The sequence below is a fragment of the Anabrus simplex genome, chromosome 3 (assembly GCF_040414725.1).
Source record: "Anabrus simplex isolate iqAnaSimp1 chromosome 3, ASM4041472v1, whole genome shotgun sequence".
NCBI lineage: Eukaryota > Metazoa > Arthropoda > Insecta > Orthoptera > Tettigoniidae > Anabrus > Anabrus simplex.
The window spans coordinates 408,504,574-408,530,500 of NC_090267.1; the positions used below are offsets into that span (position 1 = coordinate 408,504,574).

Consider the following 25,927-nt stretch of genomic DNA (forward strand, 5'->3'; position numbering starts at 1 on the left):
AGTCACAGAACCGTATTGCGTTTTTTGTGAGAATCGAGGTCACTGGGGTCAAGATTGTCAAACAATAACGAACAACCAGGGGAGAACTGAAAAACTGAAGAAAGCGAATAGATGCTTCCTTTGTCTTAGACGAGGCCATCACTCTAAAGACTGTGCGAAGAAGAATAAGGTATCATGCTCCATATGCAAGAAGACACACCACGTGTCAATTTGTGGAGGAGATGAGAGAGAAGCTGTAGCGGTGGGCAAGATAGATGTAAACACGCCCTCCAATTTCACGTATCTTCAAACTGCTCGGGTTTGGATAACTGGCCCGACTGGACTGACCAAACTTACCCGGTGTATTTTAGATGCTGGAAGTCAGTCCAGTTTTATCGAAACAAGCCTCGTGGATCAGCTCAAACTTACTGTTGTCGAAAAAAGGAAACTGTCTGTTACGGCATTTGAGTGTGATCGACACACGGTTACAACACGTAGGGTTGTCCAGTTTAACATCAGTGGCGTGTGGTCGAAAACTAATATAATGATAACAGCTTTCGAGAGCGAAAACAAGTATTCCCCGCATCCTGCTGTTCCACACGATGTCTATTCTTTATCATGCGCCCGAACGTTGCAATTAGCAGACCCCAAGGACAATGAAAGCAACCTCCCTATTGAACTTCTCATAGGTGGTGATCACTACTGGAAGGTGATCCGAGATGGCCAACCAATACGCCTTTCTGAGTCCATAGTACTTCTCCCGTCTAACTTGGGTTGGGTTCTTAGCGGAAACGAGTCAGGAATCACAGTCCATCATGTCGCTATAAATCATATTCACACAAGTCAAGAATTTGAACCTAAAGACGACAGCATGCGACAATTCTGGGATTTAGAGACCATGGGAATAAGAGAGCAGCAAGCTAGAACACTTTCTAGGAATGACGCTACCATTCTTCAACAGTTTCATAATTCATTTCGTATGAAAGAGGGGCGGAGAGTAGTGTCTCTAACCAGAAAACAGGAAGTTATCTTGCCATCAAACCGCGTCAACGCCAAGAATCGCTTTAGATCACTTGAAAGGAAACTTCACGACAATGCTGAGTTTCGAGAAATTTACTGTTCACAAATGACTGACTATATTGAGAAAGGTCATGTTGAAATGACTGCTGCAGACGATAATCTAAGCGATGTTTTCTACCTACCACACCACGCTGTCAAGAAAGAGAGGAATGGAGCAATCAAATGGAGGATTGTTTTCGACGCTTCGTCACACGAGAGAGACTCGCCATCTCTTAACGACGCTCTGGAAGCAGGACCAAACCTCCTTCCTGAAATTCTGTCAACGCTAATCCGATTTCGTACATATCGAAAAGCAATAGTCGGGGATGGAACTCAAGCCTTTTTGCAACTGTACCTAGATGAAAAAGACAGAGACTTAACCAGATTTTTCTGATATCACGTCCAGAAGGGGGAAGATGGTAACTGGCAAACAGCAGATGAAATTGTCACGTACAGGTTCACGCGGCTACCGTTTGGTCTTACGTGCAGTCCTTTCCTTCTATCTGCGACTCTACGTGAACTGGCTTCAAGGTACAGTAACACATACCCCACAGCAGCAGAACTCTTAGATCAGAGCACATTTATGGACGACTTCGTTGCTGGTGCTGACGACGACAATGGGGTCATAAGCTTATATTACGAAGTAAGCTCCATGCTCAGGCACATACGACTACCAATGGATAAATGGGCAACGAACTCAGAAACACTTAAGAGCGTATGGCAGTCTGAGAGACGAGATATCAAACAAGAAACTGGAGTATTAGGTATCAGGTGGAACACAGAATCGGACTGTATCCTTTTCGATCATCGAAAAATTACTGAAAAGCTAGCTCATATTCCTACCACGAAACGTCAGCTCTTACAAGAAACAGAAAGATTTTACGATCCACTGGGGTTATTCTCACCCGTCTCAATTGTTGGAAAGTTAATCTTCCAAGATACTTGGTGTCGAGGAATAGAGTGGGATGAGATTCTTCCACAGGATATAGCCTTAAAATGGCAACTTTGGATCTCGAGCATCAAACAGCTGTCACTTATAAACGTCCCGAGGTGGATTGGAATGTGTAAACAGATGCCAAACGCTACGCATGTCCATGTGTTTTGTGACGCTTCTGAGAGAGCATATGGAGCCGTATTTTACACTAGAACGGTAACAGACGATAATATATCAATACACTTGGCCTGCAGTAAAAGCAGATTGTCTCCAGTTAAAAGGATTACACTCCCACGACTAGAACTTCTGGCTACTTTGATAGGTTCCCGCCTCTTGAAATATTTTTGCCAGTGAACAGGATTTGACAGCACGCGAGCTACACTATGGTCGGACTCTATGGTGGCCCTCGGTTGGATACGGAGTGACCCAAATCGCTGGAAGACATTCGTATGCAACCGCGTGACAGAAATTCAAGACTATCTGTCGCCGGTTCAGTGTCAATATTGTCCCAGTGAAGACAACCCCGCAGACCTTCTGACGCGTGGAATGTTAGCGACAGATCTAAATTCCTCTTCATTATGGTGGAATGGACCACAATGGCTTGCTGAGGCTCCCACTTCTTGGCCACAGGAAATCTCACGTCAGAAGGTATCACTACCCGAATCCAAGGAAGCAAACCTTCAAGTCCTTGTAATCAGTGCCAATGAATCACTGATAGATATTTTACGATATAGTTCGTATTGGAAGGTAATACATATCACCTGTTGGATTTTACGTTTCGTGGAGGTGACACGGAGAAGAGTGCAGTATCCACGGCATTTGACAACCACAGAATTAGAAGCTGCAAGGCTCTACTGGATACGCCGAGTTCAGGAGGAATGTTTCTGTACAGAGTTTACTGCCCTGGCACGAAAGGAACCGGTACCGGCTACATCCAAGATTGCACGATTCCATCCACTTCTAGAAGACAACCTGATTCGCCTTGGTGGTAGGCTCCAGTTTGCAGATCTTTCCGAGAATGAGCGAAATCCCCTACTTCTTGAGGGCTCTCATCATTTCACTAAATTATTGATAAAAGAAACGCACGTAAGACTTCATCACATGGGAGTTCGTGTTGTGTTATCAGAATTGCGTCGTGAATTCTGGATTTTGAAAGCTAGGCAAGTAATCAAGAAGGTCATTTACTCATGCCTTCCCTGCAAAAGAACACACGCCAAGAGATGTGAACGGATAGAAGCTCCATTGCCAATGGACCGTGTTAAGTTTCAACGGCCATTCACCGTTTATGGTGTAGATTTTGCAGGCCCGTTGTTCGTGAAGGCTGGAGCTGCAGAGAAGAGATGCTTCATCGTGTTGTTTACCTGCGCAACGACAAGAGCCATTCATCTCGAGCTTACAACTGACTTGTCAACTGATAAATTCCTACTTGCCTTTCAGCGCTTCGTAGGAAGACGTGGACTTCCGAACACCATGTATTCAGACAATGCTCGAACGTTTCACGCCGCCAACAAAGAAATATCCGAACTCCAGGAATTATTAGAAAATTCAAGAGTACAAACTCACTTGTCACACCACCATGTTACATGGAAATTTATAGTACCAAGAGCCGCATGGTGGGGAGGCTTCTGGGAAAGGATGGTAGGGTCCACTAAGATGTGCCTCAAGAAAATACTCGGACGAGCTCAAGTAGACGAGGAAGGGCTAAATACTATTTTGGTGGGGATCGAGGCCACTCTAAACTCGCGCCCTATTACCGTAGATGACAGTAACTCTGATATCCTGACACCTTCACACTTCCTCATAGGAGAAAGGCTGATATCTCTTCCAAGTACACCAGATACTTCCATCTATCAAGATTTGATTAAGGTGTACAGACAGAGACAAAAGTTAATCTTACACTTTGAGCAAAGTTGGAAAAGGGAATACCTCCTTCAATTAAGGAGTTACCACGAAGTGAAGCAGATCAAAAAAGAAACCGAACTACGGATAGGTGATGTAGTACTTTTACAAAAGGATCTGAAGCCCAGACTGGCGTGGAAACGAGACCGAATTTGTGAACTGCACCGAGGACGAGATGACGGAATCCGAACAGTCATTCTTCAGCTCCCGGATCGCTCCTTGGTCACAAGACCAGTGTAGCTGGTCGTTCCCTTAGAAATCGACCGAACAGGGTGGGGAGGATGTTGAAGATTATGACCATGTAAAAATTAGAGGATTTTACTTTTGTATGTTGACAGTTGATATAGATAATGACGAAACAGTTGACAGTAGATTATTATATTGTATGTTCACGAGACGTAATAAAAAATCACGATCAGCTAGTTTTGTAATAAACACGCTTTCAATTAACACCCGTAAAATATATCACCTACACTCGCTTCCGAATTCAAGTACTATCCCGTCACTTCCGTAGATGTAGAGAGATCGTTCTCCGCATTGAAGTTGGTTTTAACCGACAATCACCAAAGATTTAAACCAGAAAACCTGGAGGAGACTGTCGTAGTGTACTACAAACCAAATTATGGACAGAAAAGTTAAGGTGTGCAGTGTAAAATGAAATAGGTATGTGTGAGTGTTTTTTTTAGTTTTTGGATTTTTTACACGGTTTTCTTACAACCTTACTAATTGATTTATCATGTGTATTAACACACTGTGTCCTACCAATGAGGAGTGTTCATATTGTTGTAACAGTGAACACTTGCTAGATTGACACGTCTCGCAACTAGGCACGGATTGTTTGTACCAGTGGAACAACGCAGCTGTAACTAGTGTGATTTTTTGTTTTTCAGTCAGTAGTTTATTCAGGATCATGATTTTATGTACCAGTGCAGGTGAAACGCGTAGGTCTAGTAAAGGAATGTTATGTTTGCATTTCATACAAGTTATTAATAGAATGAAAGTAAGTGCATACTTAAGAGCATGTTTGACCACTTTTTGCAGCATAGTCGAATACTTATACTAGTGATTTGTAGACCATATAAATCCCGTGTCTAGTGATTACAACTGAAGAGTTATATGACAGTGAGGTGGCGACCCCGGTCTAGAAAATGAAAAAACGTCCGAGGGGATTCGTCGCACTGACCACGCGTCACATCATACTTTGCAGGCCTTCGGGCTGAGCAGTGGTCACTTGGTAGGCCAACGCCCGTCAGGGCTGCAGTGCCATGGGGAGGGAGGAGGATTTCTTTATTTCATAACTGTTATGTTACCAGAAAGATACCTGTGCTTTTGTCCGGATCCATGGCTAAATGGTTAGCGTGCTGGACTTTGGCCCAGATGGTCCCGGGTTCGATTCTCGGCCGGGTTGGAGATTTTAACCTCAAATGGTTAATTCCCTTGGCTCGTGGACTGGGTGATTGTGCTGTCCCCAACATCCTTGCAACTCACACACCACACATAACACTATCCTCCACCACAATGACACGCAGTTACAAACACACGGCAGATGCCTCATCGGAGGGTCTGCCTCACAAGGGCTGCACCTGGCTAGAAATAGCCACACGAAGTTTTATATACCTGTGATTTGCGATGGTTTTCTCTCAAACTTTTAAATTTTGGAGACTCCACCGACGACGGAGCCTGTAGACCTTGAATCAGCCCTCAGTTTCAGATAAAATGCCCTTACCTGGTCGGGAATCGATCCCGGGGATTTCAGGTAAGAAGCAGGCACGCTACCCTCTACACCGTAGGACCGGCATCTACGCCCCTTAGGATGAAATATTTTAAACTATATCATGTCTAACAAAAAGAACATAAAAGAGGAACAATCCTACGAAATTTCAGTTTCGTACGTTAAACGGGTTCGGAGAAATTATTATTTATTTTATTGGGGATGAAATATTTTTAATAAAACACCTGGAACATAAAATAGTGCAGGAATCGTGTGAGATTTCAATTTCCTGTATCGAACAGTTACCGGGGGACTTTTTTTTAGATTGGTATAGTGTCCATTGCGTAGCCTCGTGAATATAAACTAGGATCTGATAGGCACTCTGACTGATAGGCCAGATGAATAGAACTAACCACCCAGCCCTTCATAAACTCAGACTCAGAATCTTTGCCCAATATATGTCAGTGGCCGTGATCAGATCCCAAACGCTAATCGTGAATGCGGGGGGCGATTTTTAGCTCTTTAATACGTTTTATAACAAAAATATTTGAGTTCTTTTTTTGCTAGTTGCTTTACGTAGCACCGACACAGATAGGTCTTACGGCGACGATGGGACAGGAAAGGGCTAGGAATGGGAAGGAAGCGGCCGTGGCCTTAATTAAAGTACAGCCTGATGTGAAAATGGGAAACCACGGAAAACCATCTTCAGGGCTGCCGATAATGGGGTTCGAACCTACTATCTCCCGAATACTGGGCATTTGAGTTTTTCCAAATTAATATTTCCACTAAAAGTGAATGATTTCATATATCGGGTGGGCAAAATAAGAGTGTTCCGGAACAAAGAGGTCAACGGTGGCGTTTTCCAGCGTCTTTATTTACAATCCCGACAGCATGTCCTCCGTACAGACGCTTGGGATTGAGTAGCGAAGGTCGTCTGGACGCTTTAACGCATGCACAACAGTATCCATTTTTAAAGGATACAGATGCACGTCCTTTTTGTATAATGTTTCGATACGACAATCCCTTAACTCCTACTACTTGCACGGATAAACAGCGTTGAGATTTCATCGGACTTCGCTTCAAGCTTTCAAGCAATGTTTTCTGGTGTTCGAATTCTCCTGGGATAGTTACGGTTTTTATTCGTTACAGAGCCCATTTCGCGCCATTTTGACACTAAAGTTTTGCATCGCACTCTTTGCTTCTAATCTTACACTCCTGCGCAAACAGTTCCTCACACGTTTTCCACCAATCGTGCTTTGCACAATACTTGCCAACGAACACGTGCTGTTTCATCGTGAGTACCATTTTGTGTCGCATTCAACTGGTCACTAAACACATCTACTCTTCTCACTCACACACACGTAATAACATAGCGACCTGCTCGGGACAGAGCATGTGAGAGATGTGCACGAGCAGACATGTGACAGCAAACGTTTGGTGCATCGGGTTTCCAGCAATTCCTGTGATGGGCAATTCTCCTGTTCGTTAACAAGGGTCAGTTCCGGTCAGTTTTATAAATATTTACGGGCCAGTTTTATTTTGTCCAACCTGTATTTAAATGTACAACCTGTGACAATAAAGTTCGGTGAATGAAGTCAGAACGGTCGATCCGGCAACACTGGCAACACGCGACGCTGCACCTGCGTAGCAGCAGGTTTTGACCACCTGCTCCCAACGTTGTTCAGTTGAGCATCGTGTGTGCCGTGTAAGACCTGTTTGAGACACTGCGTGTTTAGTGCGTTGGTTCTGAACTGCGAACAGGAACATCAACGACCAAAAGATCAATGTACAGTTTTGTTTTAAGCTTGGCAAGACGCCGAAAAACGCATGCGATGCTGGTACGTGTTTACGAAGATCAAGCACTGGCCTTGAAGTGTGTGTACGAGTGGTTCTCCCGTCTTCGAGGAGGCCGGGAAAGTGTTTCTGACTACCCCCGTAGCGGAAGACCGGCGAACGCCGTCAGTGACAAAAACATTAATCACGAACGATCGGCGATTAACTGTGCGCATGAAAGCGGATGCACTGCAGCTTAACCGTGAATCCGTGCCACAAATCGTTACCCAGAAGTTAGCGAAGAGGAAAACGTGTTATCGTCTTGCGCCTCATCACTTGATTGACGATCAGAAGCAGGCACGTTTAGAGGCTTCACTGGATTTTGTCGAAACGGCGGATGGGACACCAAATCTCTTGAACTGTATCGTCACTGACGATGAAACCTAGTGTCTCAGGTACGACCCTCAAACGAAACGGCAAAGCATCGAATGGAGTTCTCAATCCTTCCGATTTCGTCCTGTTCCCACTACTCAAACTCGCTTTGAAAGGAAAGAGATTTGGCGACATTCCCTAAATGCTATTTGTTTTACGTCGCACCGACACAGATAGGTCTCATGGCGACGATGGGACAGGAAAGGGCTAGGAGTGGGAAGGTAGTGGCCGTGGCCTTAATTAAGGTACAGCCCCGGCATTTGCCTGGTGTGAAAATGGGAAACCACGGAAAACCATCTTCAGGGCTGCCGGCAGTGGGGTTCGAACCTACTATCACCGGAATACTGGATACTGGTCGCACTTAAGCGACTGCAGCTATCGAGCTCGGTACGATATTCCTGACATCAAACGAAACGTGACGAGGCTTTGGAACACCATCCCAAAGGAAGCCTTCTAGCAAAGTTTCCAGGACATATATCGCCGATCTCAGCAGTGCATAGTTATGGGAGGGGACTATTTCGAAGGACAGTAAGGTCACTGTCGTGCATTGTTCATCTATGTTGATAGTACAGGACTATTCACCGAACTTTATTGTCACAGGTTGTATACCACTCCTGACCTTAACACTTAAGTATAATTGTTTCTAACATTAGGAATGTTGGCATTATAAATTGCCTGAAATCGGCGCCACGAAACAAGGCTGGACATTAAGAAATTGACTGAGCAACTGGAACCTAAAAGCGACTGGTCTGCTAAGTGGTCCGTATGAGATAATGAAAGAAACAAGGGGAAGTTATTTATAAGGAGTGTTTGAAACGAGTATAGTTGTTGTAGATACCATCACAATTCACTGGGCCAATTAGAACACACGATTGGCAAAGACGACCTGTCCCACGTAATATGGCACTGCACTCCTTTCAAACGAACAGAACCCACAGCAAGTCACTTCACCCACGCATATGGTCTCGTCCACCTATGAAGGAATAACATTGGATATTAAAATTGTTTTAAGGATAAATTCCAGAACTCGTTAGAGGATTTGCCTTACAGGGACTGCACTAGCCACACTAAATTATTATTATTATTATTATTATTATTATTATTATTATTATTATTATTATTATTATTATTATTATTATTATTATTATTATTATTATTATTATTATTATTATTATTATTCAGAAGAGTACTAAGTAAGATATTAATGGATACACATGTGAACATTATTTAAGTTCATAAAATTATTTTTGAAAGATATACGATAATTAAGAGAGGATTTTGTTTTAAATTTGAACCTCACCTTCCCTTACCAATATCGAGGATGAGTTTGTTAAAATGTACTTAACAGGATCATTTCAATGCAAGCCATCAAGCTTGTAACTTTTACGTGACTGTTTATATCGTGATCATAGCCACGGGACCTTCAGTTTTACGAGGAATCCCAACCACAGTGACGTGAACTTTCATTTCAAAAATCCTGTATGAACTGGCCGGTACTCGAACCACGGTCGCCTTTGTAGAAAGTCAGTGAAGGTGCTAATTAGCTTGCCACGCCCACCCATCCCTTGCAGGTTCATTTAATATTGTAGGAAACCAACTGAGTCTCTTAGAAGGAGCATTATATATATATATATATAAAATATTAGCTGTACGTCGCACTGACACAGAATGGAATCGATGTACTAGAGATTTTATTCCATGGAAGCTATATTGCACGTGACTTTGCTGTTTTCATGCATAGAGATCATGAAACACTTTCCGTCCTTCAAACGATACCATTATAGACAACGTATCTTATAAGATTCTTCATGTAAATGAATACTATCTGCACATTACCGAGGATTCGGGGTAATACATTGATGATACTGAACCTCCCAGATATCAACTCTGAGCCGGGTTGTGTTTGAAGGTGCTCAAATACGTGAGCCTCGCGTCAGTAGATTTACTAGCACGTAAAATATTCCTGTGGGACTAAATTCTGGTACATTGGCGTCTCCGAAAACCGTAAAAAGTACTTAGTGAGACGTAAAGCAATTATTATTATTATTATTATTATTATTATTATTATTATTATTATTATTATTATTATTATTATTATTATTATTATTATTAATACAGCTCAGAGACTGTATGTTTATTGACGTGTTAGGTCTACAGGTGAGTGGGGTTTAACATCAGGATGTGTACAGTTCTGTTCATGTGAGAAAGCTGCTTTGACGCAAGAGGTTCTTCGTGGCGTACTTTACATTACCGAGAGTGCTACCAAAGTAATACTGTAGTCTACTCTTGGACCTGCTTCCCAAAGTGATTGCTGAGATATCATGTCTCGAAAACGAATCTAAAGCAGAATTATCGTACAAGCCATGAAGGACTTTGGAGGAATGGAAAAAAAGTCTTCTGTAATCCACATCCCCGGCATAAAGAGAAAAGCATTTGGGTTGGATCAGATCGATTGCTATGAAATTTTGCAGAGTGTTTACTTAGGCCATCAGAACATCGCTGCATCTTGCCGTTGTTACATAAGCTGTCAACAGCGTGACATAAGCAATTATTCTAATAATAATGCTATTTGTTTTACGTCCCACTAACTACTCTTTTACGGTTTTCGGAGACGCCGAGGTGCCGGAATTTAGTCCCGCAGGAGTTCTTTTACGTGCCAGTAAATCTACCGACACGAGGCTGGCGTATTTGAGCACCTTCAAATACCACCGGACTGAGCCAGGATCGAACCTGCCACGTTGGGGTCAGAAGGCCAGCGCCTCAACCGTCTGAGCCACTCAGCCCGGCAATCAATTATTCTGAGCAGTAATCCACCAGTTTTCTTGCTTAGGCTTTTTCTGTGGTGGGGGGGGGGGCTCCGGAGAGGTCTGGTACAAGTATTTCGAGTTGACGCCGTATAGGCGACCTGCTTGTCTGTGATAGTGAATTATAATGATGAATACAGCACAAATACCCAGCTCGCCAGCCAGAGGAATTAACCAATGAAAGCGAAAATCCCCGATAAGGCCAGAAATCGAAATTGGAGCCCTTGGACCAAAGACCAGCGCACTAACCATCTGGCCGTGGAGCTGGACCTCGTCTATGCTAACAAAGGATTATCTTAATATCAAGCGCGTTTATACGTGGTGGTCGGGAATAACGTGAATCGGGTATATGAGCGTTAGAGCGTTGGCTTATGACCGGCTTGAGAACGGCAACTTCTCCAGGGGATGGACTTGAACGAGGACCTCCCTGCTGATAGGCTCAGCCCATAGCAAGCACGCTACGATGGCATTAGCTGAAACCCACGGTGTTTGATGCTCATTTCTCGGCATGGCTCTCAAGCCCGACCAAACATCGTGCACATTTAGCAACACCGCCTCGTAAAGTCCCTTTAAATTCGTCCGCGAAGAGGTCTGATTGGCTAAATTCTGCAGCTGATAAAATGGCAATGGCGCGAGATATCGACGTTATTTTTTCAAATTATTTATTAGTATAACCAACGCTCTAACGCTCACATACTCGGTTCACAATTTCACGATGTTTCCGACCACCCTGTATACAGATGATAAAGTTGACATACTACATAGTATTTGAGCTTCCATTGATGATGTTTGAAAAGTTTGGGGTTTTTTTTGTTGTTTTTTTTTTTTTGTTTTTTTTTTTTTTTGCTAGTTGCTAGTTGCTTTACGTCGCACGGACACAGATAGGTCTTCTGGCGACGATAGGACAGGAAATGGCTGAGAGTGGGAAGGAAGCGGCCGTGGCCTTAATTAAGGTACAGCCCTAGCATTTTCCTGGTGTGAAAATGGAAAACCACGGAAAACCATCTTCAGGGCTGCCGACAGTGGGGTTCGAACCTACTATCTCCCGAATACTGGATACTGGCCGCACTTAAGCGACTGCAGCTATCGAGCTCGGTGATTGAGAAGTTTAAAGCACTAATATTTGCATAAATTTATAAAATCTACTGTACGTGTTAGTGAAGTAGATTTTTAGAGCATATAATATTCTGTTCGTGTTGTTAAACTCTCATTTTCAGCATAAAGTGTTTCATGTAAGTTTAAAATAGAACTCTCAATTAATTTGTAAACTGTATACCCAAGGTCATTCTACGTCATCATCAACTAATTACTCCGAACCATTGAGCTATTTTTCAGCAATTAATTTATAAAAATTCCATTCTTTTCTGGCAAATGATTATTACCATTAAATATAGGATATGTTAATTGACAATTCATCCAAGTTTCATCGAAATTTATCTGGTCCAGCACAGACAATTCCTTTGTACGTAGCACAGTGTATATAAATGTACACACACATAGTCAGAGTAGTATGTCATTTCCGTGTATAGAATGTCCTCGAATCGCCGTCCACTTCTTGAAGTTATATCTCGCAGTTGTGTCAGTACATGTTACAGGGGGTTCAGGTGTGGTAAAATATATATGTGATCCAATCCCTTTTCCAGGGGATAGTTTAACGGCGTTCAAACCCCGACAGAAATAAAAATGAACGTGACAAATTTAAACAGTTCACAATAAATCAGAAATACAATATTATAAAAAATAATCAATTTCTAAAATAAACAAGTAAATTTAACCTATAAAATCTGTACCGTCTTTAAATGTTTCTCTACGAATATAGTTAACAAATGTACTAAAAATATAAATGTAAATTTTAATTTTGGTGAGATATACGGATTTTTTGTTTTTATGTTCATGTTATTGAACCGCTAGAAGATTTTTAAAACATTATAAAACCCCTAAATATTTTTAATACTTGCAGTGAGACTTACTGTTAGCTCTATGTTTAAACAAATCTTTGTGTCGCACTGCACGCACGTATTAAAGCATAACCTACCCGCGATGAGTTTACCTTTCCTACCTCACCAGTTGAAACTCAAACTATTTCAAAGTAAAAAAATATTTACTCTAGGTTTTGTTTTAGGATCCCTCCCTTTCCCCATCCTAAGGGATCCAAAGTCGGTAATGGATATTTGATAGCAGATTTGAACAAACTGTGTTGGGTGTAAAAATTACATTTCTAATGTTTTGACTTCTTGCGCTACCTATGGGACTTCTGAACAAACTAAGTTACGCAGCAGTTCGAGTCTTCGCCACTCGATGTCTCATGAAAACTTTGTACAGTTGTATAATTGGTAAGAAAATTAGTGAAAGCTTTAATTGCGTCTTTCTCAAAATACAGTTTTATTGATAGCAAAAATCAATAATGAATATCTTCTGAGGTATTGTGTCTGAATCATGAACTCAATTTTTAAAATGTTCTAGCTTCCATTATGAACGATTGAGAAGTTTAAAAACACTAATATTTTGATATAGTCATAGATACTACTGTACGTGTTAGTGAAATAGGTAGAGCATACAATTAATTCTGTTCGTGTTGTCAAAGTCCCATGTTCAGCATTAAGTCTTTCTTGCCAATTTTTGAACAATAAAAATATCAAAACCGAAAAATCCGACTTTAAATCCATTTCCGCGCGACGGGTCAGATATCGTCGTTGCGCCACGAAATACCGTTATGTGACAAAACTGAGGGGAGAAATACTGACCCGCAGCTCATCTATCACTTAGAATGAAAATTCGTTGATGTAGCTCATGCAATACTGAACCTTAGATGACAACCTGTTTTGTCCGAGTTCTAAGCTGAAATATTATTACATAGTGGTTGTTCTAGGCCCAATGACGATATATTCAGTTACGAGTTGTGGCTCGTTAAGTGTAGTGGTGGTTGTCCATGCGGTTAGGGGCGCGCAACTGTCAGCTTGCATTCGTGAGATAGTGGGTTCGAACCCCAATGACAGCAGCCCTGAAGATGGTTTTCAGTGGTTTCCCATACTTCACACCAGGCTGTGCCTCAATTATGGCCACGGACGCTTCCTTCCCGATCCTAGTCTTTTCCTATCACATCTTCGCCGTAAGACCAATTTGTGTCGGTGCGACGTAAAGCAAATTGTAATAATAATTGTACCCTACGTAAGGCCTCTCCGTCAATTCAAATTAGCGCCCGTCTACTACTGCACATCCATCTCTAGAAGTTTTCCTTTGAGTACTAGATGTCTCTGACATCTATCTTCTAGCGGTATCTTGTGTTCAAAGCCATTATAAGTCATTGAGAAAGTTTGTGTTTGGATGTTGGACAACCTATCTATATTCTATTCCTTTATTTTAATACTCCTAAGTAATCTGTCATTAAATTAATCCGTCTATAAAAGGATTTGATATTAAATCTATCTACCTATCATAAACGTTGATATTAAAATACCTTGGCTCGATCAAATTGGTGGTTACAAAAACATCTAGATTATTCTACCTATAAGACGAGAATTTTTGAGCGTAAACAGTCTGATCTTACGGCAACCTTACTGTGTGTTCTACTGCATATGATCGAGGAAAGAGGAGATCGCCTTCGCGAGATGAGGAGGTGGGGGTCCGTCATCGCTTGGTGTTTGTAAACAAGGTAATGGCAAAAATTTTATTTTAATGAAACAACTGCCTATGAAGCTAGGGAAGATTTCTACTTTCCCGATCCCGTTCCTAGGCCACCGGCTCTTTCTTCAATTAAAATGTAGGTTTTCCTCATTTCTAATTTAAATATTACTTACTTTCCAGCCTCCGGACTTTCATATTTTCATTCCCTAATGGGAACTTGCTAAAATTTAAGGAAGCACGAGCGGTTACCCTCTTAAAATTCGTCTAATTTCGTTTTGAGTGACCAAGTTTCCTTACCTTATAAATGTAACTCTGTCTCTCTCTCTCGGCTTAAAGTTACATTTCACTTGGTTACCTAGTAGTATGGGCTTAGACTATGTGTCATCGGGTCTTACGCCCACTTAGGTGTTTGCATTAAATTAATGTTGGGGCGCTTTTTATTTTCGCCTCCGTTTCATTTTGGTTTCTCGTCCTTTGAAAATGTAAACTTGATCCCTTTTTATTCTTTTCTTGGCCGCGTAGTATGGGCCTTATAGCTCTGAATATGTATATTCTTTTCGAGGGTAGCTTAGGTATTTAGGAGAAAATTTTACCGCAGTGTTTTTACTGCTTCAAGTATTGTGGTGGCTGATGTGGTCACATATATAATTTCATGGCCCACAAAAGGGCACCTTGTAAAATTGAATGTAGTTGAAGTCTAGGGTTCAAGCCCGATACCTTGTAAAACTTTCCACAAGCCAAAGCCTTTTTCACTAGTATGTAACTTCCCGAATGTGTAAGGGCTGACCTGTCCTTTCCTTAAAATGTAAAATTTTGGGGACCTGCGGGTAAAATATTTTGACTGTTCCACTCGAATTGTGAGTTCCATTTAACAAGATTTTAAAGACTTCTGAGCTTACAAGCTCCTGATATTATATAGTTTTATGAATTAATGAGATTCTGAATTGTAGTTTCTTGAGCTTTTAAGCTCTTTGGTAATGAGTTCGTGGTATTTTTAAGATTTTTGTGTTTAAAAGGTCCTAATATTAGAAGGAGAGAGATAAAGTTTAAATTTGCTTTTTGTTAGCAATATTTAAAGTTTGGTTAGTCCTTTGTCCAGCCATTCACCCCACACGCTTCCTTCCTTCCTTCTGAAATCCATAGAAAACTACGTAATATTAATAATAATAATAGAAATAAAAGTAGCCTATAACGAGGTCCCATCTGCTTGGTTAAGTGACCTCGTAGAAATTAAAGTATGTAGTCCTTTACTCTAGAGAAGGTGATGGTGCAATCTTAATTCCTCTCTGACTTCCAGCAGCACAGAATATTGTCCGCAGTATCCAGCATTAACCTAGGTGATCGACTTTATCTTCTCGGTATTATAGATTAAATTTGCGGCGTTAACTTAAATCCTTAATTGCTACACCATTTCACTATCTGTTGTAAGGATGCCTAATGCAAGGAGAAAATATATTACTGCTTCTAAGTATTTAGCACTCAGCGCACGTAAGGTGCTTCGAGAACGTTGTAAATCTGTCGCTGAAACGAGCTGTCGTTTGTATGACTCTAAACAGTCTTCAAGAGGAAATCACAACGTTTAACCGTTTCAAAAGAAGTAAATAAGCTTGTAAAAATAAAACAGAGTGTGACAAGGTGAGGTAATGGCAGGTCCCTGGAGCAGCCGTTCCTGTAAATCAGAGTAGGTTCTCATTTGAGGAAATTATCCGGACATGCTTCCCCTAATTTGAAATTATGATCTTCTGATGACGAGCCTTGATATGGCCCTGACCTTGAAGTGCTGCCGTGTTAATAGGCTGGCTAGTATATTTAATAAGGCAGGACCTCAAATAAATATGCCTAATGGCGAGTTATGTGACTTTTATAACGAGGAGCCCCAGGACAATTTAGCTGTCCTCCACAACTCCGTGGGTAGACTTGCCTGCGCGTATTAGCAAAGTCGTAAGGCAAATAATTAATTCAACCCATTAATTCCAGTGACCAGTTAATACTCTACGTTATTTATACATCCCATGACGCCGTGTGGCGGGAGGTCCTTTTATACAAACACCTGTAATGTCTTCTTCCAGTGAAATGTCACATTTTCATCCGGCTGAGCCCATTTGCAAGCCATCCCCGTGGTGTAGGGAAGCTTACCCACCTCTTACCCAGGAGACATGGTTTCAATTCCCAACCACTCCAAGGACTGAACGATTAAACAGGAGTCTCTTAGACTCACGAAACCAGCTGAGGAGCTGTCTAATCCGAACGGCAGTAAACCCGGTCACGAAAGCAAAGCAATATGGCTGAGGATTCTGTCACGTTGATCACGTGACACTCCAATGTCTTTCGGTTATCTGCGTGGGTGCAAGGTTGTTCGCAGGCCAAGCCTCGCCGCGTCGCGAGATATTCTCCTGGAAGTTGTCATTTAACTTCACGAATAAATATTTCTTAATGGAGAATAATTTTCGTAATTGTGCTGACAAGCGCAGACTTACCACCCTGAACTTTTTTTATTCAATTTGCTTTACGTCGCATCGGCAAATGTAGGTCTTATGCCGACGATAGATTGGAAAGGGGAGTGAGAAGGAAGTGGCCTCGGCCTTAATTAAGGTACAACCCCAGCATTTGCCTGGTGTGAAAATGGGTAACCCTGGTAAACCATCTACTGGGCTAACGACAGTGGGGTTCGAACCCACTATCTCCTGAATGCAAGCTCACATCTGCGCGCCCCTAACGCACGGGCAAGTCGCTCGGTAGGGGAATTACAACCGTACGGGCTAAAACAACAGAAATACTCCAGAATTTTTATTTTTATTATGTCACTGACAGAGAAACCTTGGTCGTTGGCAGTGATGATGGGAGTGTTGACTTTAGGGACCTGTTCGTGAGAACGATATTGTTATACACTGTGGTTAAATGGTCATACATCTTTATATCAAACTAGCTGCTATTTACACTTTTTTTTTGTTGCTTTACGTCGCACCGACACAGATAGGTCTTATGGCGACGGGGGCACAGGATAGTGCTAGGAGTGGGAAGGAAGCGGCCGTGGCCTTAATTAAGGTACAGCCCCAGCATTTGCCTGGTGTGAAATTGGGAAACCACAGAAAACCATTTTCAGGGCTGCCGACAGTGGGGCTCGAACCTACTATTTACACCTTGTTGACGGGCTAATTAGAGGAAAAGTCCTCTCAGTTTTATTTACTGTGTTTATGGAGTGAAAGTACTTCATGGAGATCGCTGTAATTACCAAGGTGTTAAGGAAATATATTCAGTGGCGTAATCACATTAAATAGTTTGTAAATAAAGGTTAAAGATCTCTGCATATGGTTATGAGGGTATTTAGGAGTTATAATAAGGACGTAAAGGAGAAGGCATATAAGTCACTGGTAAGACCCCAGTTAGAGCATGGTTCCAATGTATGAGACCCTTGCTTAATTCGAGAACTGTGGTGGATGATTTCCAGCAAAAGGGTATTGTTACGAAAATATTGCAAACTTTGGGCTGGAAAGATTTGTGAGTAAGGTGAGGAGCTGCTCGGTCAAGCGGTATGTTCCGAGCTGTCAGCGAAGAGATGGAGTGGAATGACATTAGTGAAGGAATAAGCTTGAGTGGAGCTTTTGAAGGTAGAAAAATCACAATATGAAGATCAAGTTGGAATTCAAGAGGACAAATTTGGAGGAACATTCGTTTATCGGAAGAGGAATTAGGGATTGGAATAATTTACCAAGGAAGGTGTTCAGTAAATCACTAACTTCATTGAAATCGCTTACATAAAGGCTAGGTACACTAGTGATAAGGAACCTGCCACCTTGGCGACAGTCCTAAATGCAGATCAGTGGTGATTGATTGATTGATTGATTGATTGATTGATTGATTGATTGATTGATTGATTGATTGATTGATTGATTGATTGATTGATTGATTGATTGATTGATTGATTGATTGATTGATTGATTGATTGATTGATTGATTGATTGATTGATTGATTGATTGATTGATTGATTGATTGATTGATTGATTGATTGATTGATTGATTGATTGATTGATTGATTGATTGATTGATTGATTGATTGATTGATTGATTGATTGATTGATTGATTGATTGATTGATTGATTGATTGATTGATTGATTGATTGATTGATTGATTGATTGATTGATTGATTGATTGATTGATTGATTGATTGATTGATTGATTGATTGATTGATTGATTGATTGATTGATTGATTGATTGATTGATTGATTGATTGATTGATTGATTGATTGATTGATTGATTGATTGATTGATTGATTGATTGATTGATTGGCAATGCAATGAAATTTATTTATGTTTTAAAGGCTTAGAACGCTGTAGAATAACATATTTTATGTTTTTTCCAGCTCTTAGAGGAGGTGGGTTAGTTGTGCAAGTGCTGCAGTAATGTTATGTATTAGGGATGAGTTACAGGAGTGGTGGTGGTGGTGGTGATTATTGTTTTAATAGGAAGTACAACTAGACAACAATCCTCTATTAACACTAATCAGAGGGGAAAATGGAAGGAATCCGACATTTCGAAACATGAAGGTATCGGTTAAAGAAAGACAAGAGCCAAGAGGTCGTGAAAATGAAAGACTCCCTAAGCCTCGAGTGCTCTAATACCGTCGGGGTCGGAAAAGAACAAGAGTTAACCAAGGGAGGTTGGATAGGGTAGATGAAAGTGAGGAGTCTGGCACAAGTAAGTGCAAACAATGCCAGGACTCAGCTAAGTGCCCCGTGTTCACTTCCCCCTGGAGCCCTTTTAGTCGCCTCTTAGGACATGCAGGGGATACCGTGGGTGTTATTCTACCACCCCGACCCACAGGGGGAGGGTGACAGAAGAAGAAACACAGCACATCTCCGCTGACAACTGTCAGCGTAATGTTGTTGTTGATCTGTTTTATGCTGTCCATCACATTTAGTTTCCTTTCAATTCGGTGATATTAGGGAATCTCAGTTCTAGGAAATATTTCATTCCCCCTCCCCCTATTTTAACTTCACCTTATTCTTTTCCTTCTCATTCGTATGGTCATCTTCAACTCTTCTAATCAATACGGGCTGAAGACCACGCGGTTTTGCACCTTATTAAGTCATTTTCAACAACAACCATCATCACCAAGGTATTGGGATATCGAGAGTTTTTAATGTTCACCCGTTAACATGATGGAGACGAAGAGAACAAAAGTCGATCAAGGGAGGTCGATAGGAAAGTTAAATGTTGGATGCCCTGTTGAATATATTAGCTGCTATGTGGGTATAGGCCTAGGTGGTAGTGGTGACGGTGGTGATTATTATTTTTACGCTTAAATGCACAGCATTGCATGTGTACAAAGGAAAGTTTCCTTGCATTTGATATCTAGTTTACGAGTTTACAAGTGTGCATTTATTTCTGAAGTGTTGCAGTAGCTACAAAAATCGTACAGTTTTATATATACTGGTACGTAAAACATTCAAAACTCTGAACAGTTTAGTGATCCAAATAAATTTAAAAAATATTTATTTTGACATAAATATTTTTTAAAATATTTTCTGATAATACTGAATTACTTTCGGAATGAATAACCATAATATTTGAAAGAAATAATAAATAGCACATTTAAGTGTTGAGAGGAAGGACAACAGGGGAACCATTTTCAAATATCAGTAATCCGAGGGGAAAAACTGAAGGGGTCCAACATTTCGAAAAATGATGGTATCGGACAAAGAAATACAACGGCCACGAACGACGTGAAAATGAAGTACTCCCTACGCCTCGAGTGCTCTAATACCGTCGGGGTCGGAAAAGAACACGAGTTAGGGAAAGGAGGTCGAGTAGAGAAGATGATGAGGAGCTTGAAGCAAGTAAGTGGGAGCAAAGACAGACTCAGCAGGGGGATACCGTGGATGTTATTTTACTGCTCCCACCCACAGGGGGATATAGAGGTGGGTGTGATAGCCGAGCGACAGCCCCACTGATTTCTTAGAAAGACTGGCGTAGTGCGGTAAACATGTAGGAAATTGCAGTTTCTATAACTCTTTTTTGTATACAGTTTTTAGTTAGAACGAATATTTCGGTGTATTAGGACAGTTGCGAAATTTGTAAAAATCATTTTTTTTCCTACGGGCTTTAAGTCGCACAGATAGGTCTTATGGCGACGATGGGATAGGAAGGGCCTAGGAGTTGGAAGGAAGCGGCCGTGGCCTTAATTAAGGTACAGCCCCAGCATTTGCCTGGTGTGAAAATGGGAAACCACGGAAAACCATTTTCAGGGCTGCCGATAGTGGGATTCGAACCTACTATCTCCCGGATGCAAGCTCACAGCCGCGCGCCTCTACGCGCACGGCCAACTCGCCCGGTGTAAAAATCATTAATACCTCCGTAATTATTCCTCGTACAGTGAATGAACTTGAAATGTAAAAGATCAGATATTATATTTTACACAACGTTTTCGATACAGCTAATATTAACGGAGACATTTGACATTTCCCGCCTTGGTGCCCTCAGTATAACGACGATGCCACTGTATACTAATTAAATAACATATCGTCGTTTCGCCTAAAAAAACCGCTATGTAATAATATTTCAGCTTAGAACTCTGACCAGAATGGTCCTGGCATCTAAGGTTCAGTATCGCGTGAACTGTATCAACTAATTTTCGTCTAAGTAATAAATGTGCTGCGGGTCAGTATTCCTTCCCTCAACATTGTCACATAACGGAATTTCGAGGCGCAGCGACGATATAGCCTAGTGTACATCCTGGTTATGTCAGAACCTAAATACTGAGTTTTCAGAAATTCTCGCTAGCCACTTCCTTGTGATGTCATCACAAACAAATAATTGGGGCCCCTTTTCGTCTTCCGAGAAGTATGTACACCGATTATGCCACCCGTCCCTCACACCATCTCGTATCATCACCTGGTGTTCTCCACATACTTTCTTTTCATTCTTCAGCTTTGCTCTATTGTATCTTGGTCTCTTTCGTTGCATTTTATTTTATTGGCTTCTGTTTAATTCTTCTATCACATTCGTCCCTGATTCGTCAGATGTCCTCTGTGTTACATCTTAATTGGAGCAAGTCGGCCGTGATTGGAACTGAATGTTGTCGTCAGCTCCCGCTTGGAGCGCTGTGACGGCATACAGCAAGACACCTGGTGACGAACGAGCGTAGCACTACAGTTCAAACGGTAAAACGATCTTAAATTTAAACCCTCATCTATATATTTTAAAAAAAATATGAAAACTAAAGTCAGTCAGTGCGGCCATTCTATCCGGTCGATTTCCTTCATTTTTTTTTAACTGAAAGGTATTCACGCACAGATTTGTCATCAGGTACTATAAATCACTTAACTTCTGCCTTCCTCAAATTGTTTGATTTTTCAATTTTTTGTCTCTTTGAAGCAATCATATCTTTGGTTTTAATTGGGTTACGGAGTTCATTTTGGCCTAAGAACACTCAGTGGATCAAGCTATTTCATTTCAGCTCTTAACTATTCAAATTGATTGATTCTGAGGGAAGTTATGAGTACACATTCAATTTGACGTCTCCTTTCTTCAACATTTTTTTCTCATTGAAGCAATCACATCCTTCGTTCTAATTGAGGTATGCAGTTCGTTTTGGTCTAAAAACACTAAGTGGATCAAGTGCTTTCTTTTGAGGTAATAACTACTTAAATTGGTATATTCTGAGAAAAGTTACGAGTACATTTGTCTGCATGACAAAGATCTTTGAAGCACTTTTTAACAGTTCGGTGCGTAGTGTTGTTCCAAGGAAAGTTTAATTCAATTTCTTTGTGTGATGTATTTTCAAGTGTTCTGTTGACATAATATCACATTCTACTACCACAGCAGATCATGTGCTTTATTTCATTAACTCGAAATTTTGCAAATACATCCGTGAGGATAGTAACAAACAACACCATACTTTGCACATTGCGGGTGGAGCCAGCAGGAAACTGCTAATTATTGTAGAAATGTTCCTCGTGAACAGTCGAGATTTTCTTCTGAAGACGCGGAGCTAAACGTTAAGAGTTTCACCTTGTTTTCTTGACACGACATATCATGTCTACAAGTACGGGCCGTGAAAGCATCACTTTTAACAAAACTATGTTTTTATTTATATATTGTTTGGAAAGCCCTCGTCCCGAGTAATACGCTCAGAGTTCGAGAATTCTGAATTGTGAAACACTGTTTGAAGTTATAACTAATTTCATCGTAACCTTTCAACTTTCTATATCGCAAGTCCTTGTTTCACAATTTTATCTTCCATTCTCATATTTATGTTGGCTGACTTAAGATTCTCGATGACGTTGTTTTGAAGACGTGTGTGTTATATGTCTTCACTTGCCACCTCATCTGTTCATATCGAATAATAAATTCATATGAAGGATGATATATGACTGGTAACAAACACCCACAAATCAAAGGCGGTATTTCTGGTGTGAGGATAATTGCTTTGCTACACGACTCGCGTGCAGATGTCGCCAATCATGTAAAATGCCAACCGGAATAAACAAATAAGAAAACGAGTAAATATTAGAATGTATAATGTATTATCGCAGGAGTTGCGGTGAAGCAACGTCCTACAAGAATAATACTCGAATGCTGATGAGCTTACAAGTATAGTCTCTCGAAAAAAAGAATGAGCGCGTGATATTTTGTATCTTCCTCCCATTTTATCTGACTTTCTTTTTCTTTCTTAATCCGTTCAACTAGTGTTGTATTTTCCCTTGGACTCAGCGAGAGGTCCCACCTCTACCACCTCAAGGGCAGTGTCCTGGAACGTGAGACTTTGGATCGGAGGATACAAGTGAGAAGGAGGACCAGTACCTGACCCAGGCAGCCTCACCTGCTATGCTGCACAGCGGCCATGTGGGGGCATGGGAAGCATGGAAGGGATAGACAAGGAAGAGGGAAGGAAGCGGCCATGGCCTGAAGTTACAATCTCGGTATTTGCCTGGAGAAGTGAGAAACCACGGGAAACCATCTCGAGGATGGCTGAGATGGGAATCAAACCCCCTCTACTCTGTTGACCTCCCGAGGCTGAATGGACCCTGGACCCTGTTACAGCCCTCGTACCACTTTTAAAATTTCGTGGCAGGGCCGGGAATCAAACCTGGGCCTCCGGGGGTGGCACCTAATCACACTAACCACTACACCACAGAGGCGGACTTCATCAGACTTAATTATTATCAAAATGTAATTCACCTCCATCGTAGAAAATGGGCTGTCTAGCCGAGGTGGTAAAGGCATTCTCTGTTCACCCGGAAGGACGTGGGTTCGATTCCCCGTCAAGAAGTCAAAACTTATAAGAAACTAGATTTTCACTCCGAAGGTGCACATGGTTCTGAGGTTCACTCATCCTATACCAAAAATGAGTACCACGTTATTTACAGGGGGCAAAAGATGCCGAGTGTAGAGCTAAACACTCTAGCCCTACAAAGTGCCGAGGTTACGGATAGTGGAGCCTTTACTTCCCACCCTCCTGGGGCCACCATGGACTGTACGGAGATGACGTTTGCTTTGTTTTTCTATTGTAGAAACAATTCCTGTGAATACCCTCAACCAATGACGTACGCTGTGATTATTTTTGGAGGGAGGGATATTAAATATTAAAATCTGAGTACTTCTGTAAACTAGTGTTGTGTGGATATTGTGAAATTAGAAAACACTAAATTAAAACTTTCAAAATGACACAGTTATTTAATTAAGACACATTTTATTCATGCTGAGAATTATAATATCAGGCGTCTCCTTTTGTTTGTCCATCTCATGGATTATACTTTCTACGGTCACATGTCCTTCTTTGTGTTTATACAAATGAGCTAAAACACGCAATCTTTCCTGTGCAGTCATATTCTGCAAATAAGCTTTTAAATATTCCAGGGATGAAAAAGAGCATTCTGGTGTGAAAGTGGTTACTAGTAAGACAGCAAACAGATTCAGTACTCTATATATTGTTGGGAAAATATCACTGTCACAAAATGTTAAGTGCAGAAATGAAGTCCATTGGTTCAGGATGATTACTTTTAGAAGAAAATCTTATACAGATTTTATTAATGGAAGCATCTCCATGTGAGATTTGTGCTGGACAAAGCGGAGGCGGGATAGGTTTTTCTCCGAGTACTCCAGTTTTCCCTCTCATCATTCATTCCAATATCATTTCATTTCATCTTTCAGTCATTAATCATTGCCCCAGAGGAGTGCGATAGGGCCGGCACGATTCCTGTCCTCGCCGCTAGATGGGGGCTTAATTCCATTCATGACCCGGTAGAATGAGCAAACCGGCTGTGGATTTCTTTCAATGGAAGTGTCAACACATTGTCGGCAAATACGTAGTTCAAACAAAAGCAAAACAATGTGCTACCTAAAATCTTCATTTACGTGGTTGCCACAATTAATCACAAGTTCTAAACTTCAAAATTTCTGGGGTGGTAAATTTATCCCTGCCCACAACAAACATTATATCTGTAAGTTCTATTGTCTCTGAGAAAATTGTAGCTGCGAGGAACTTATACAACAACATGAACTCATTATTTTGACATAAATAAATCGTAGAGCTATGAGTCATCCGAAACTGTATCTAACGAGCTGTGTCATGTAACAAAACTTCCTCTTGAAACAGTAATCACCACCACCATTCTCAAAGAAGTTCTTTTTCTTTGGATCATCAGTCCATAGACTGGTTTGATGCATCTCTCCATGCCACCCTATCATATGCTAACCTTTTCATTTTTTCGCAACTATTACATCCTACATCTACTGGGATATTTGAGCATCTTCAAATACCAATGGACTGAAATAGGGAAAATAATCATTTTATAAAGCCTTATTTAGACCCGTGACCCCTTACGACTATCCTATTTCTATAAATTCATATTTTTATCTGATATATTCTTAGGTTCATTTGTTCGTTGCAGGTGTGATAGAAGTTTGGCGTTGTAGCTAGCTTCTTAATGGGTTGGCCATGGCTCGAATCCGGGTAAATGAAAGGGAGATTTTCGAAATATACAGCCATATCCCAGTGGTTTGCATTCAATGCAGAGTTGTAGATCCCGTGATTTATGACTTAAAATTCTGAGAACTATTATTTGTCCTCCACCTGTCTCCGCTTGTTTGGGCATCTAGAACTGTTTTGATGCCTTTTATGCACATCCATTTTCCGCCAGTGAAATGTCGAATGATAGGTAATAATTTCGTGTGGCTATTTCTAGCCGGACCGGGCGAGTTGGCCGTGCGCGTAGAGGCGCGCGGCTGTGAGCTTGCATCCGGGAGATAGTAGGTTCGAATCCCACTATCGGCAGCCCTGAAAATGGTTTTCCGTGGTTTCCCATTTTCACACCAGGCAAATGCTGGGGCTGTACCTTAATTAAGGCCACGGCCGCTTCCTTCCAACTCCTAGGCCTTTCCTATCCCATCGTCGCCATAAGACCTATCTGTGTCGGTGCGACGTAAAGCCCCTAGCAAAAAAAAAAAAAAATTCTAGCCGGGTGCAGCCCTTGTAAGGCAGACCCTCCGATGAGGATGGGCGGCATCTGCCATATATAGGTAACTGCATGTTATTGTAGTTGAGGATAGTGTTATGAGTGGTCTGTGAGTTGCAGAGATGTTGGGTACAGCACAAACACCCGGCCCCCGGGCCATTGGAATTAACCAATGAAGGTTAAAATCCCTGACCCAGTCGGGAATCGAACCCGGGACCCTCTGAACCGAAGACCATCACGCTAACCATTTAG

At 41.4% G+C, this 25,927-nt stretch overlaps 1 protein-coding gene across 1 annotated transcript in view; it reads left to right on the forward strand.

Moving 5' to 3' along the window:
* Nucleotides 1–2,368: 2,368 nt before the first annotated feature.
* LOC136866829 (uncharacterized) overlaps nucleotides 2,369–25,927 on the forward strand; it is a 227,197-nt gene continuing 203,638 nt past the window's right edge. Inside the window, exon 1 of the mRNA XM_068226856.1 lies at nucleotides 2,369–3,132. Coding sequence (XP_068082957.1) covers nucleotides 2,369–3,132 — 764 coding nt within the window. The remainder of the gene's footprint in view (nucleotides 3,133–25,927) is intronic.